This window comes from Stylophora pistillata, chromosome 13 (assembly GCF_964205215.1).
Source record: "Stylophora pistillata chromosome 13, jaStyPist1.2, whole genome shotgun sequence".
Classification (NCBI taxonomy): Eukaryota; Metazoa; Cnidaria; class Anthozoa; order Scleractinia; family Pocilloporidae; genus Stylophora; species Stylophora pistillata.
In genome coordinates, this window is record NC_142531.1 from 17,894,982 (window position 1) to 17,910,068 (window position 15,087).

The 15,087-nt window shown below is 40.1% G+C and overlaps 1 protein-coding gene and 1 pseudogene across 2 annotated transcripts; both read right to left on the reverse strand.

The window, feature by feature from the left end:
• Positions 1-1,197: 1,197 nt before the first annotated feature.
• On the reverse strand, positions 1,198-6,988 carry LOC148717940 (ATP-binding cassette sub-family C member 4-like). Its single transcript, XM_088742832.1, has 3 exons — positions 4,951-6,988; positions 4,329-4,465; positions 1,198-2,443 (listed from the first exon to the last, which is right to left on the reverse strand). The coding sequence occupies exons 2-3, from the start codon at positions 4,432-4,434 to the stop codon at positions 1,587-1,589; spliced, it is 963 nt and encodes a 320-aa protein (XP_088598958.1). The 5' UTR covers positions 4,435-4,465; positions 4,951-6,988; the 3' UTR covers positions 1,198-1,586.
• Positions 6,062-11,025, reverse strand: LOC148717941 (ATP-binding cassette sub-family C member 4-like; annotated as a pseudogene). Its single transcript, XR_015994553.1, has 4 exons — positions 9,334-11,025; positions 8,486-8,866; positions 7,535-7,837; positions 6,062-7,002 (listed from the first exon to the last, which is right to left on the reverse strand). The product of XR_015994553.1 is annotated as an ATP-binding cassette sub-family C member 4-like (transcript).
• Positions 11,026-15,087: the final 4,062 nt, after the last annotated feature.

Here is a 15,087-nt window from a genome sequence, read left to right on the forward strand (position 1 = left end):
GCCGCCATCTTGCCCCACGACCGAGTTTAAAGAAGAATGGCTCTAGCGGGTAATGTGACGTCAAATCGAGAACACGAAAGTCTGCATCTCACACATTTTCACTTGTTTGGGAAGATTGTCGTCGATATTGTCCGAAATATGCCGACTAGGTATGTTGTATGAAGAATGTATGAAGCGCGATACCCTCTTGCAAATTTCGCACGTTGCTGCATCCTTCTACAACACACTTAGTCGGCATATTTTCGGACAATTATCGACTACAACCTTCCCAAACAAGTGAAAATGTGTGAAATGCAGACTTTCGTGTTCTCGATTTGACGTCACATTACCCACTAGAGCCATTCCTCTTTAAACTCGGTCGTGGGGCAAGATGGTGGCCGATTTTCCGTATTTTGACTGGGCATAGAAAATTGAAGATTTGAGCAAATAAAAAAATTTTTGCGCAGAAATACTCAAAAAAAAATAAGCTTACTTCGTTAAGCGAAAAAAATTTTTTGGGTGTAGGTGCACTTTAACCTTTTGCAACCAAACAATAGCATTCATGTTGTTCCCTTTACATTTTCTATGGTACTGACAAGTAGAATGTGTTGGGCGCGAGTCAGGAGCTTGTCAAATTGGCGATCATATCCTTTATTCTTATAACTTTAACCATTTTCATTCAAAGGTGATGCTATAAGGAGAAGCAAGAAGTCAGTCATTCTTAAGGTGATTAGGGGTTTATGCTCCAGCTTTTCAGCAACTTTACCCTTCTTATATCAAGGACTCAAAAATTGATCCCATTAACAGTAAAAATATACAATAATCTACCCAATCTGAGGAGAGTGAAGCTGTGCAGATAGCCTTCCCAGTTTATAACAATTTACACTAATTCCTATCCTGCAGTGCCGGCGTATTTTGGGCGCGCACGAGTGCACATTTTCGTATTAGGCCGCTATCTTAGATTTGGTAACTGTGGAGGATTAAGGCAAGGAAAATTTTTGCCGAGGGAGTAGGTGTTAAGTGGAAAAATGGGCAACGGGGGAGAGGGAGGGGAAGAGTAATGTTCTCATTACCAGTAAAACTAAAGTATGCTCATCAGGGGCAGAAGAAGTATTTTCCAATAGGGGGTAACTTTACTTTTGACTCTCCACCCCTCCCCCTATACACACAACAGTTAAGCAATACCCTTGAATAAAATGTAATCCACTGAGACAAAAGTCTAAAAGAGCTGTGCTCCACATCCAATAGTTCTTTTGTGTTTGTTTTTAGTATTCAGTTTTGCACTTCTAGAAATTCATCATTAAAGTGGTGAAAAGGTATATAACACACATCTTAACTGGAGAAATTTATAAACCCAAGCTTTCAAAAAAGTTGTATAACTAAAGAGACTACTATCCTATTGTTTGTGGGCATTGTAGGGTGGTAAGAGGTGCAAATAAGTCGTTCCCAGGTTGTCTCCTCTAGTTATTTATTTATGATTAGTAGAGTCGGTAGGAAGAACAACCTCATTCCCAGGGTCTTCTTTTCTCCTCCTTCGGGAAAATACTTTCTCCAGAGAGGATGAAAGAGAGGACCCTGGGAACGAGGTTGCATAGGCCGTATCTCATTCATTGTTCATTATTTGAATAAAATCCTTCAAATTTTCCATCTTTCAAGACCAAAATCTTGTGGCAGTCCCTTATCGTGTTCAAATGGTGAGCTATAGTGATGACAGTGGACTCCTTCAGTTTATCCCGCACTACATTCGATAACGTCTGCTCTCTGTCTGGGTCTACATGCGCAGTTGGCTTGTCCAAGACGACGATTTTACTTCGCTGTAGCAGCACACGAGCCAAGCAAATTAACTGCCGCTCTCCGACACTGAAATTAGCGCCATGTTCCAGTAGTTCGTGATCGAACTTGGCCTCAAGTCTCTCGACCAAATCTTTTAGTTGCACATCCTCCAAAGCCTGCCATAATTCAGCTTCTCGAAACTTGTCTAAAATGTCGAGATTTCTTCTCAATGATCCACTAAAAAGAACGGGACTTTGGCCAAGAACCGAGATACCTCGTCGGGCTTGTTGGAGGCCTATCTCTTTAATTATAACATCGTCGATGATTATCTCTCCATCAGCATCCGGCATGCGCATAAGAGCTGCCACAAAAGATGACTTCCCAGATCCCGTGCGGCCAGCAACTCCGATCTTTTCTCCTCCTTTGATGCTAAGATTGATTTTCTTCAGCACTTGAGGTCCCCCCGGATAGTAGGTCAGAGATACATCTCTGAATACAATACTTCCACACCAAGGCCAATCTTTTGGTGGTTGTCTATCTTCTTCGTACCCAGGCTCCTGATCAAGTTTGGTGTAGGTCATAACTCGCTCAACTGACGTCATGTAATTTTCCACTTCAGAGGTTTTCCTAACTGCATATTGAGTTTGACTTAGAGTTTGGATGACGTGAGCAAGAGCAAGATCAGCATAAGCTGAAAGAAAAAAAATGAAACTTTATTTTATAAATTCCGGACTCGTTTTCTCCCGATAGCTCGAACATTTAAGAAAAACTTATTAAGGTTAGGTTACTTAGCCTGGTCTAAACAGTCACTTTTTGGCAGGGAATTAATCACAGGCCCTTTTTTCAGTCTTTTTAGGTGTTTTTGTATATACTCTTAGTATGTGCAACGGAGTTGTTAACACAAGTTTCCCATTTTGAATCATTGAAGACACGCGAAAGATTGTTGATTTTTATTCGGATGCTGACCATTATTCATTTAGGAAATATGATAATTTATCTTTAAAGAAGAAATACGCAAGAACAAATCCTCTCAAATATAGTTTTTTTTCTCAGGATAGTTGATTCCTGGAATCTTTTGCCCTTTGATACTCGTAGAGCAGCAAGTGTAAATAGTTTCAAGCCAGGAGTTAAGAAGTATTTAGTGGACAATGTATCTAATTAATATATTCCGTGAAATTTTCATAATAATTATTTCTAGTTTAAAACATATGTTATATATTTTTAGCCTATTTACCTTGGTGATCTGTTTTCATATGGGGTCCTGGACTTCTTTACGGATTATCCATATGGCGTTTCTTTTCTTTTCGCTCGTACTTAATGTATATATTATATAACTTCATTTGTTTTACTGAGCCATTAAATTGTAATAAATAAATAAAGAAAGAAATTGTTTAGCTCCCAAGCCACCCAAATAACTTTCATGTTCCTGACTCCTGAGGTGTTAAGAATCTACCCGTGATGGCGAGAGTGCACGTTAACAATTATTCACCAAAGTGGAGGTGATTAAGGGTGGATATTTACCGAGTCGCGAAATGGTAAGGTAAATATCCACCTCTTTCATCGACAATGAGGAGAATAATTGTTTAAGTATCTACCGCACAAATACAAAAAAATTGGTTTATTTCTCTCAATATATATATATATATATGCTGTAGATACAAAATACTAGGAAGAAAATTAATTATCGACGCGCGATTTTTTCTCTTCGGTTGCTCGGAAGTGAATAGTATGTACTCATTGACTGAGTGTGTGGAGGCGCGGTGGCCTCATGGTTAATGCGCTCGACTCCGGATCGAGTGGTCCAGTTGGAGCCCCGGCCGGGACATTGTGTTGTGTTCTTAGGCAAGACACTTTACTCTCACAGTGCCTCTCTTCACCCAGGTGTATAAATGGGTACTGGCAAATTAATGTTGAGGGGTAACCCTGCGATGGACTAGCATCCCATCCAGGGAGGAGTAGAAATACTCTTAGTCGCTTCATGCTACAGAAACCAGAGTTGAGCACCGGCCTAATGGGCCACTTATCTCGTGAACAGACTTTACCTTTACCTTTACCATATTGACTGAGTGGGAGGGTCGAAAATTTTGGCCCGAGGTCATGACGTACAGGCGCATCGAGGTCCGCGCCTCATGACCGAGGGCCAAATATTTTTCCATCTAACCCGACCAAACTCAGTTAATAAGCATACATTTTATCCTATGATCATTTAGTGTTGACAACATAACCTGAATAGAACGCGGTAGACGGGCGCACGCATCCACATGCGCAAGAAAAAAATTAATGTAATTGAAACTTTTCCTCCATTTTGTCAAGTCACAACAAGAAACTCCCAATTCCTTACAAATAGCGCGCGCGTGCGCTGTCAAAGTTACGTCTTCCTTTTGGGCTCGCGCGATTTTGTTATCTTTTGAAAATGTACTAAGTGCACTCGAAATTATGTTATTGCCTTCACATATACTAATTCCACTTGTTTTATAATTCCCTAGTGCATGCTGCGTTAACACGCAACTATACAGATTCTTACCCTGAATTAAAAGACTTAATTATAAAAGAGTTACTAAAAATCGTGAGCTCACCGGCATCTTGAGATACCAAGACTGCAGCCAAAGCAACTGCACCAACTAACGGGGAAGCAAAACAATCGAAGCGTGCACCAAGCCATCTACCACAGGCCATTACCATAATGTATGCCTAATCATGAACATCTTGATATCTGCAGGGACGAGTGTTATCACAGTTAGTTTTCAAAATGGAGTGATTTTTCAGTTGGCATTAGCTTTGTATTACTTTGCTCTGGGATTGGTCCAAAAACTTCGAGCATACCTTTAAAAATATTCGAAATGAAAACAAAACCAACCACTGTATTGGTCCTTCGTGATTTCCTGCATGGTTTTTATTTTGAGGTCTCTTTCAGTCGAGCTCTTTTCTTTTGTTCTGATTAGCTTGTTGGGATTGAATTGCTTTTTTTTTGCGAAAATTACTCCAAAACATTCTTAGGAGATCACATCGGGTGTCAGACTAGTGTCTCCTTTCGCCTGACAGTATAATGGAGCCCTTTGAAAAATTCCGCCTTACTCCCAACCTCCACTCCCTCAAAAAGGGTGCTTCTCCTAGAGAAAGCTTTATACAGTCGAACATGTGTTTAGCGGTCACCCAAGGGGAATGGCGGCACACACTGAGTCAATGTCTCTAACGTACCTGTAAAGTGTATCCAAAAAGTCAGACTGTCTTCCTCTTGTACGAATCGTGTCCAGTCCTACCAGAGTATCCGAAAAATGAGCAAACATCGGGCTTCGGGATTTCGACTCTAACCTCTTCAGTTCTCTAGAAATCCTCAAGTAATAAATGGAAAGAAAAACGACCAGCACAGAAATTGGATCAACGAGAAACACGAACCAAACATTTGTAGGAACTGTTACCAGAATTTAATTGGGTAAATATCACCAAGAGCAGCTGCATTGCCGCCAGGAATGTTTTAGGTAACAACTCATCCACGCAGCCAATATCATTCGAGAAGCGATCTAGGATTCTTCCCACGGGATTTGAATCAAAGGACAGGGCAGGTGCTTGTAGAATGGCCACAACCATTTTATCGTGGAGACGCTCGGCGCACTTTAGAGAAAGTAGGAGGAATCCATAAGCCCGAATGATAGTAAATATAAAACAGGCGTCAACCAGACAGGCGAAGACAGATAAATAAGTCTTGTTCTTTTGATCCTTTGACATTAGCCTTGTAAGAAACGAGAGCCACACGTCCAGAGCAACTATGATGACTGAAAGAAAGACCATTAACATGTATCCCTTGAATTGTATTTCTATGTGATAATTTAGTTATTTGGTTTAGAAACTACCCGCCGTAGTTAGCTACTACCAGGTTTTCATCTTGGGGATGTTTATGCACATAAGGGGATAGATGAATTAGTCAACCATGTTACATGCAAATGTTGCCAGAAAGTCACTCTTGGTCTCAGCAAGTTAGCTTGCAGAACAGATGGCTTTTTTACCTTCTTCAGGCGAGTGGAGACAAGCGCACGGCAGTGGCGAGGAGCGAGACACAAGCTTTACCCGCGTGCGACTCGCCATTTGTGTTTTCCTCGCACTTGTGTCCCGCTTGCCTCGCGCTTGCTTTACGCTTGATCCTGCTCACAACTGAAAAACGTCCGTCTGTTTTACACACTTAAAGCAAGTTTTTAGAACAACGTCGTTCCTAAGTCATTTTTCCGCCAGTCCTCTTGAAGTGCAAGTGACATATCGGAAACGTGGTTAAAAATTTGTGCAACATCTCTTAGCTCCACCATCTAATCTAAAATAAGGCGCATTGTTGGTTTATTGCACGCAATAGAAAAAAGGTGGCTCTATCCCCTGTTAGGGCCTGACCTAAGGCTAGTAACTCAGTATAACAATAAGTTTACTTTGAGTAACGAGAATTAAAACAATCATTCCAGTTATCATCAAAGTATGTGCTCCACTTCTGAAGTAGTCCCAATAAAGCTTGGAAGTCTCAACTCCGATTATACGATCCTCCTTTGCTATCTCCAAACTCCTCGCTTCATTGGGTAGAGAATGTATTTTCTCCAATTTTTTAACATCATCGTGTCTCTCTGCATAGTCCCAAGAAAACGTCTTGGATGATTCTGTTTTGTCCTTAAGAGCTATTTTATAGAGCGGGTCAACAGTTGAACTGATTACACCTTTTTCGTACAGCTCAATAAAGCGTCGCGCGTCCCTTGTCCAGGACTCGCCCTTTGTACAACACAATCACTCCATCAGCATTTTCCATGTGCTGTTGCTGATGAGAGGTTAACAGAACGATTTTATCAGCCAGTAGATCTTTGATGCACTTGTTAGAGATGTGTTGGCCAACGTTAAAATCGACAGCATTTAGTGGATTATTCAATAGATAGATATCTCCGACAGCATAAACTGTACGAGCTAAACTTACTCTTGCCTGTTGTCCTCCACTCAGAACCTCACCGCGTTCTCCAAAGACTGCTTGGTCACCATCAGGTAACCGCTGAAAGTCTTTTTTGAGAGCACAGACGTCGATTAATCTTTCGTATTTGGACTCCTCGTAGGGCTGACCAAACAGAATGTTTTCTTTTATTGTTCCCGAGGACACCTAAGCAGTCTGAGGCAAGTAGACCTTGATAATCAATCCTACGCGTCCCAATGGTGTTAAAATTTTCACCAGCGATCACTGAGAGCAGAGTAGACTTACCACTTCCAACTGGGCCGGTTATGACTGTTAAACTGTTTGAAGGTACAACAAAGTTGATATCCTTAATTATTATATGGCTGTGTCTCACAAGGACTGGGAACTACCGAATTCACGAATTTGATTGGCTGATATCAATATTGAAAGCGGTCTAGATTTTCCCATCTAGACCGGCATCTAGACCGGTCTAGAAAAAAAAGGTACAAAGAATATAAAGATTGGCATATAAGGCACAGCCATATAATAAACATCTTATTAACCGAGCTAGGTCAGTCTGTATGGGAGAATCGGTCACTGGTACAGACCTCACTGCGTTCGGTCTGTACTTGCGACCTTGGTCAAGATTCTTCCATACAGACCTTCCGCTCGGTTAATAAGAACTAAGAATAAATTCATCTCCACGATGGTTCTTTGCGTTGGTTAAATTTGACACACATAGATTGATTGGCCCTAATTTTGTTTCTTCACCAGAGAGGGAAACTTTCTCCAGAAATTCGCCTTCTTTTTTAAAGTAACTACGACTTTGTTTAGGGGAGGTAGTTTTCTCTTTTTGCTGCTGATACTTACTTTCATCACCCTCTGAGGTTTCCAACAAATTTTCCAAAAGAAGAAGTTCTTCGATTCTTCCAAGCGAAACATATGCGGCATATGTTTCCATGAAACCGTTTGTCATATGATAATTGCCATGAATTTTGAAAACACTCATGAACGACAGCACCATGAAAACATAAGCGGGTGTCAATGAGGGTGTGGCCTGTAAGCACCATAGTAATTACTGACACCAGAGTAGTCCACGGTGTCGTACTGTACAACAAGGCATCAAGACTTGACTGAATGGCTGTTCTCTTCGAAATGATGCTGATTTCATTTCTAAAGATTAAAGTTCATCACAAGTTATGGGGGAATTCTCTTTAATAAGCTCGTCCCCACTGCTCTCTCAACTTTGAAAAATTAACGGGGTGAGCACGCGAGAAGCCGACCCTTCTGTCGAAAATTGTTTTTCATCGAGTACTTCGACGTAGGAGTGATTGTCTCTTGCGATCCCACGACAGCGTATGAAAAATAATGTTCATCTGAAGACGAGTTAAACCCAATGAGATGTTCTAATTATTATGAACAATTATTCTCCCAAGTGTAGGTGAATATCTACCTCGTATTATCGACACTGAAGTGAACGCGGTTAAGATATGTTCGGGCAAATCTTGCACGAGTTTCCCAGTGGTACACGGCAAAGGATATTCGGAGTTTGAGTAGCCAATCAGAGCGCACCTTCGACACTATCTACGGTGTGTAATAATATTTTGTAATAGACCAACCACCCCTGCTAACTCAGTTTGAGGTCTGAAGCGTTAAAAACGGACCGAGGTTTTCCTTTCGGCGGGCCGCTAGGTGAGGTACGGCCCACCCAGTTGACTAATCATCACGCACGTACCAACTTTGAATGAATTCATACGTAGATTTAATTCAACCCAGACCTCTGAGTCGTTGGGGCCTACCTCGGACTGAACATAATCGTACCTTCCTATGTGTTTTATCTTCTGCCGGTACTCGTCCCTCCATGCATGCATTTTGATCGCGCGGATCCCGGAAAAAACTTGATTCATTAAGGAGATTTGCCTATCGGAAATTATGGCTGTGCACAAGCGCAGCCCAGCATTAGCATAAGACAAGACGGCAAAGTATGGCATGAGAACGCACAGTAGAAACCCACCCGTAACAGCTTGCAACCAATCAAATAGTAGAAAAAACATATTGCCCACTGCATAAGCAGGACTGCAAAAACAGCCGAGAAAAAAACTTGACTGTCTCTCCTTCCATTCTTCTAACATCAATGGATATCAGGTCGAATAAGCGTCCTTCAGTGAATTTCAGTAACTTCTGCTTGCTGAGAAGAAGCGTCTGAAAGAGAGTAAAGATTTTAAGAAGAAGTATGTTCCATAAACCATGACGCCGTAGATGATACACGTGACTGCGTTTCGAGACGAGGGTAACAGAACCTTTATTGACGTCTTTACTAAATTACCTTCAAATGGGTCAAAAATACAAGAGCCCATGCCAAGTTCCAGTTTGAATCTCGCTCAGTAACGCGGCCGTATACCCTATGGTTTCTGTAGCATACTTCTCCGTTAACTACTGAATAAATAAATGTTTGTTTGTTGATGAGGAGGGTCGCTTCAGTTCTATAGTTCTTTCGTAGAAGTAGCAGCCAGTGCACATGTTGACTGCGATCAATCAGGTTTCTGAAATTAAGTAATTTTAGATCAGATGGCTAAAGGTTTGCAGGTTTCTTTGACTTAATTTAGGATAATAGAAACATAAACTTACCCTACGACAAAAGCATAGAATACTCTGTGGATCGTGCCTACCTTGTGATACACTAGTCCCTTTATTGCGCTGACTACTGACTTTGACCCCAAACACTTCACATCTGTAGGCATCCTGATGCATACCAAGACCACCGATCAAACCATTGAGACACATAGCTAATGCGCAGGCGTAGAGCCAGTAAGTATTCTCTGCCTCAGCTGACATAGCTTAGAAACGAGATATCCCAGAAACAGTGGAAAGAGAAGGCCAGAAGTTGTACACAATATATTCCCCGTCAAAATGATGATAACATCTTTGACAGAAAGCATAGGAAACACGCTCCTCCAAAGTTTAGGCCTTTTCCCAATTATCTTGCAATGATATTTCTTGCTTTCCCAGTTTGTTCGAAGCTTCTCTGTGACAAAACGGCCAGAGTTCTCGTCTGACAAGGGTAAAAAGTCACTTTGATCCAAAGGTCTTTGACTGCCCTCCTTAAGGACTCCGTTCATCCAATGAAAAAAAAAGAGAAGAAGCAAAACTGACTTCCTTATTGTCATCACCGGAGATTTTCCTGTAACCACCTTTTGATGTCATCGCTCTAGACCCAAAAAATATTTATTTAATGTTCTCATTCATTGCTAGGTTGTTTAACGCTGATCAAACGTCTGCGAAATTATTTTAGGATTTCAAAACTAAGTTGTCCTCTGAGAGTTATAAACACACAAAGAAACAAGTAAGTCGCAGCGTTTTGTAAAACCGTTTGACCTTTTCGATTTCGCCTAAAAGAAAATGGTAAATAATCAGGATATCTGCAATTAAATAAGCTTTGTGCTTGGAGAGCATCGAGTTCTCTCTACCTAACTTTTATCCATTTTTACAGATATCTTTGAAGGTTAAACTTCTTGGCATATTTTGCGTGACAGCGGTTGGTACCATTGTTTTTGTTAAAAATTTTGCGCGGGAAATTTGCACGCGGCTGGTCAAAATTGATCCCCTTACGCATGCTGGGTTAGCTTGTTGAGTTCTTGGGTCTATCTCTGTGGGGACCAAATAAAAGGTGAACAATATCTTGCATTTATACGAGGAAGCGGCATGGACCCTATTTTTCATTCAGATTGAACTTTCCACAATTTTTCGCCAGCACGCATTTCTACTTGTCTTCTCTGACCAAGAACTTGTCATAGACTTATTCTATAACAAAAATTTAACCCCTAATGTATTCCGCGAAGGATCAGTTTCGGAACGAACACTTTATACCTCTTGAAAATATTAAAGATGATACGTGCGCTCTCATTGTCCGATAATTGTGTTTAGATGGGAGTTTGTAAACACGGTTGTGACGTTACGTCTTCGGTGCTTTCTGAGAAATATCTTATGTAAGCAATAGAGGACTAAAGACACGGTGAGCTGGAAGAATTCTCGAAAGTTACGTAAAACCTCGACTGTGTCTCGACTTATCCAAAGGCCTTGTGGGCTTATGTCTTCGTACACTGACTACATGTACACGAGAATTCCGAAATTAAGTCACTTATAATACAAATCGCAAGTCCATCAGATTGGTGTTATTGATGTTCATACCTGTTCGTTTCGTTCCATGCCGAATGAAAGGGGACCTGAGAGTTTCGAAAACACATTTCAAAATGAACGAATTCTAAAACTCTAGGGACGGAAAACAAGATGCAAACTAAGCTTTTCAAAAACGATAACATCAATGCTCTTTGAATTTTTTTGGCGGTTTAATTAAGCTCTTGGTATGCAAATGATTCAAACCCTTTCAAGTGTCTCTGCCGCCGTTGACTGTTGTGCTGTGAGCGGAAAACATTTGTTCCGTTTTTCGCTATTTTCCAGTTTGGTACGAAAACGTTTGTTACTGATTTAGAGATAATTTGGAAATGTTATCTGCAAATTTTGTCCGATGTAGAATGGACCGCAGCATGACTTTAACTAAAGGTTCGTATTCAAATTTTCGACTTCAGTTGTTATCTGAATCACGGTTCCGCTCCATATATTCTTTCGTTTCTCAATGAGTCCGGCAAATCATTCATATAAAGTCTCACGTCCTTTCCACAATTTTTCCCGAGTTTAGTGGATTTCTTTAATCGCACTTAGTTCGGGACTCGACCTCGAATTAGAATAATTTGAAACAAAGGAGTTCACTTAAAAGCGACATAAACTTCGAAAGGTTTTCCATTTATTCACTGATTTCCCTTTGAAGCGATAACAATTTACCCTACGCCTTTTCTTTAAGTTTCCCCGTCATACTATAGGTATCACTGTCTCCCCTAGTGATGGGTTGCACTTTGAGATTAAAATCAATGTACAAATACAGAAACGAGGACCTTACCGAGGACTTTTGGCGCACTAATTAATCCCTTTGATTGCTGAATACGACTACAGTTTTACTATGCGAGTGGTCTCAGATAAAATGCTAATGATCATAAACTTACCAAAGAGCAAAAAAACTTTGCAAACTACGCATCAACCTTAAGCAAATTTCTATTCGTGACAATATATAACAGAAAGTGGAATGTCCAAGGACAAAGTACAAGCATATTTTCGCACCAAATGGAAGCTCCTGTGTTTATTATCCATGAAATATTTTTGCAAAGCGCGGCTGAAATGTTTACGAATAGTCTACACACATCTGATGTGTGTGGAATGTTTACTTTTCATTGTTCACTGTTACTACTTTGTGAACAAAAAAAACTGTCTTCACTAAAATCATGCGAATTCATTGTGAAATGATCATTCTAAAACCTTGCCCCATACTCTTTTTTAAAACCAAGCCAAAACTATCGTTTCCGCTGTTGATGTCTTTATCCGAGAATTGTTTGCATAATGGTGTCTGGGATTGCGTGGAAATCTTGCCAAACGTTGGTTAGTTTTGGCAATTTTTCGCGGGATAATCGTATAAGAAAAAAATTGGAAGTGGTAGATAAATTATAGGTTAAATAAACATATCGAGTAGAGGTTTTAGAAGTGGAAGCAAGAAAGCAAAAGTCACGAAAGCAATTGCACAAGAAATTTTGTCTTCGGAGTCATCCAAACCACTTTGGTATGTAATTTGCAAGATAACAAAACCACAATATAATAGCTAGATAATTAGCGTGCTTTGAAATAACTGATATTGATTAACAAGAACCAGTCACGCCAGTTTTCCATTTTGGGTGCACTCTTAAAAATAGAATTATAATGTAGATAAGCTTATAAGAAGAAAGCAAACTTTCTTGAGACAGCTCTCCAAATAAAAAGATTCTTTTGGTGGTTTCCACTCCGGGGCTGCTTCAGGCTATGTGCAAATTACCAAGAATGTCGTCAAAGAATAAAAAGATGTACTCAACCATTAACATACACTCATCTCCAATGTGGTCTGATCAAATGAAAACAATACGAATTATTCTTCTTTTTAATTCTGGTGACTTCTCTCTGTTTACTATTTATTGACCAATTTCTGTTTTACAGCTTTCTCTAAGAACAAAAATTGTCCTACACACAGCAACCATGATGTTTCTGTTTCAAATTTTAAATTACTGCTCGAGTACATCCCACTCTAGCACAGGCTAACATTTCACGCCTTCTCTTAATAGTCTCTTACGATAACTTATACTAAAATACCGCTCCCATGTTTGGTGCATCATGATTCGAGTGATCTCGCATCAAAAATCCTGATCTGGATCATCCCAAAAGAAGGCACCCTCGGGTTTTAAAGAGGATTGGTCATGCTCATTTGATTATTTTTTTTTTAAACTAGACGCAAATTTGCGTGAACTCGGGCAGTTCCTAATGCCTTCGGAGCTACCTCACGATATGTCTTATTATCCAATTAAAGGTCTGTTTACATGAGTGTGGGGGGGGCCTCAGGTAGGTTAGGTAAACCGCTTAGCCGTAATTGTAAAACTAGCCTGTGTTTACAACCTAGGGGTCCGGGGATGAAGTTTCTGGAGGTTGTTGGGGCGTTTTCAAATGTAACATGAACGCAAATCCGGCTAGGCAGGTTATCCCACCTTGAGACGGTTACATGGCAAGTTGTGACTTGACAGGGTTACCCTTAGCAGACAGACCGCGCAACCTACCTAGGCGGGTTATCCTTAGGTGGGTTACCTCGCCTACCCAGGGCCCCCCACCTTCATGTCCATGGGCCAGTGGTCAGAACTATAGCCTTTTGCCATCCCCATCCAATAGCCTGTAACGTACTCCTAAATTACAGACGAAACGCAGAAAAGAAAATAAAAACGAAGCCGAAATTTAACCTCGGTAGTTTTCCCTGAAAATCCCGAGTAATAGATATGCGTGATTGACCAAGCGTGAGGTCGAGAGGGCTGGATATTAGCTGAGTTATTTAATTGTCATTTTTATGGACTGTGACGATACGTTTTTCGTCCACAACTGGACTCTTGCTGAGAATTCAGTTCGAAAATACGTTTTTGTAAATTACTCGCATGTGATTAAAAAATTTACCAAAATTTTTCTTGGAAAATAAAGTTTAAGTAATAATGCTTAGTTTGACATATAAAAAATTCAAAACAATTGACCCCCGAAGGTCTTACTGTATCCTCATGAAAATAAAGCGAACTTACGAGCACAACCTCAGCTGCCAACTGCCATGCGAACCAGATTTCCAGAAAGACCAGGAACACTTATATCATCCGCAATTTCAATAGTAATGGTCAACAAAAGTACCGACATACAGGTGTACAATGACTGTGTATAAAGCAAAAATGTATTGGTTGCTTACTCCAAAAACTACCGTGGCTTTTTTCTATATTGTTTAAATTACTGGAACGAAAGAACTTGAATTAACTCGAATCATCGGAAATGATTAATTATAAAAAAGTTTACGAATATTCGAAAACCCACAAAAACCTTAACTGTAATGTTTTATAATAAATGACAACAATACAATATTTCGGCTCTAGCTTGAACAGTAGTAGTAGCAAATTGAATAGAGCCAATTAACTGATCATTCTTTACAGTTTAGGTGGTCGAGTCAAAGAACGAATAAAATAGAAGAACTAGATCGAAGCCCGGAAAAACAAAAACTAGAATTGCTCGACCGTCAAAGTACTAAAATTCGTCCGAAGCTAAAACACATAAAAACCATCATCATTTGAATTTATTTGATTTAGAACTTATTTGGATTTACACACGACCCCACAAGCTGTTCTGCTTTAAACATTATCGTGTCTAAATAAAGGTGTTATTATTATTATTATAAAAAATTCTAAAAGAAAAATGCTAATATCCAGCCATCTAGACCGAACAGGCTTGGTCAATAAAAGATTCATTATATTTCATTATAAATATTTCCTTATTAAGAATTAAGAATGACTTGTTTACCTTAAGAGTAGGAAAAGAAAGCCGACTGCGTTTGTAGCACAATAAATTAACAAGGGTCGTTAAACCATCTTCTATCGCTTTTTGCCTCTCCATCGCCGATATTGTCCAAGAATTACGAACTTAATACCAATTAAATTTTTTAATCCGCGGAATCAAAGCGGGCAATCCCGAGCGGGTAAGATGGGTCCATCTTTGTAGCCAATCAAAACACAGTATTCGCTACCTAGTGCCAACGGGCGCTGCCAGCGATACTTTCTTCACGGTAATCAATGCGGTTTTAGGAAAAAAATCATTCCATTGCCTTTGCATTAATTTAGCTTTAAGGTTACATTGAGTTTGTTTGACTTATCTCAGTTTTTTTGACACCGTCAATCATGATAATTCACTCGCTAAATTAGAGCCTATGGGGTTCATAGTGTCGCATTATTAGGGACTTTCAGCAGTCAGGAGGGCAACGCCACGGAAGACCTCGATTA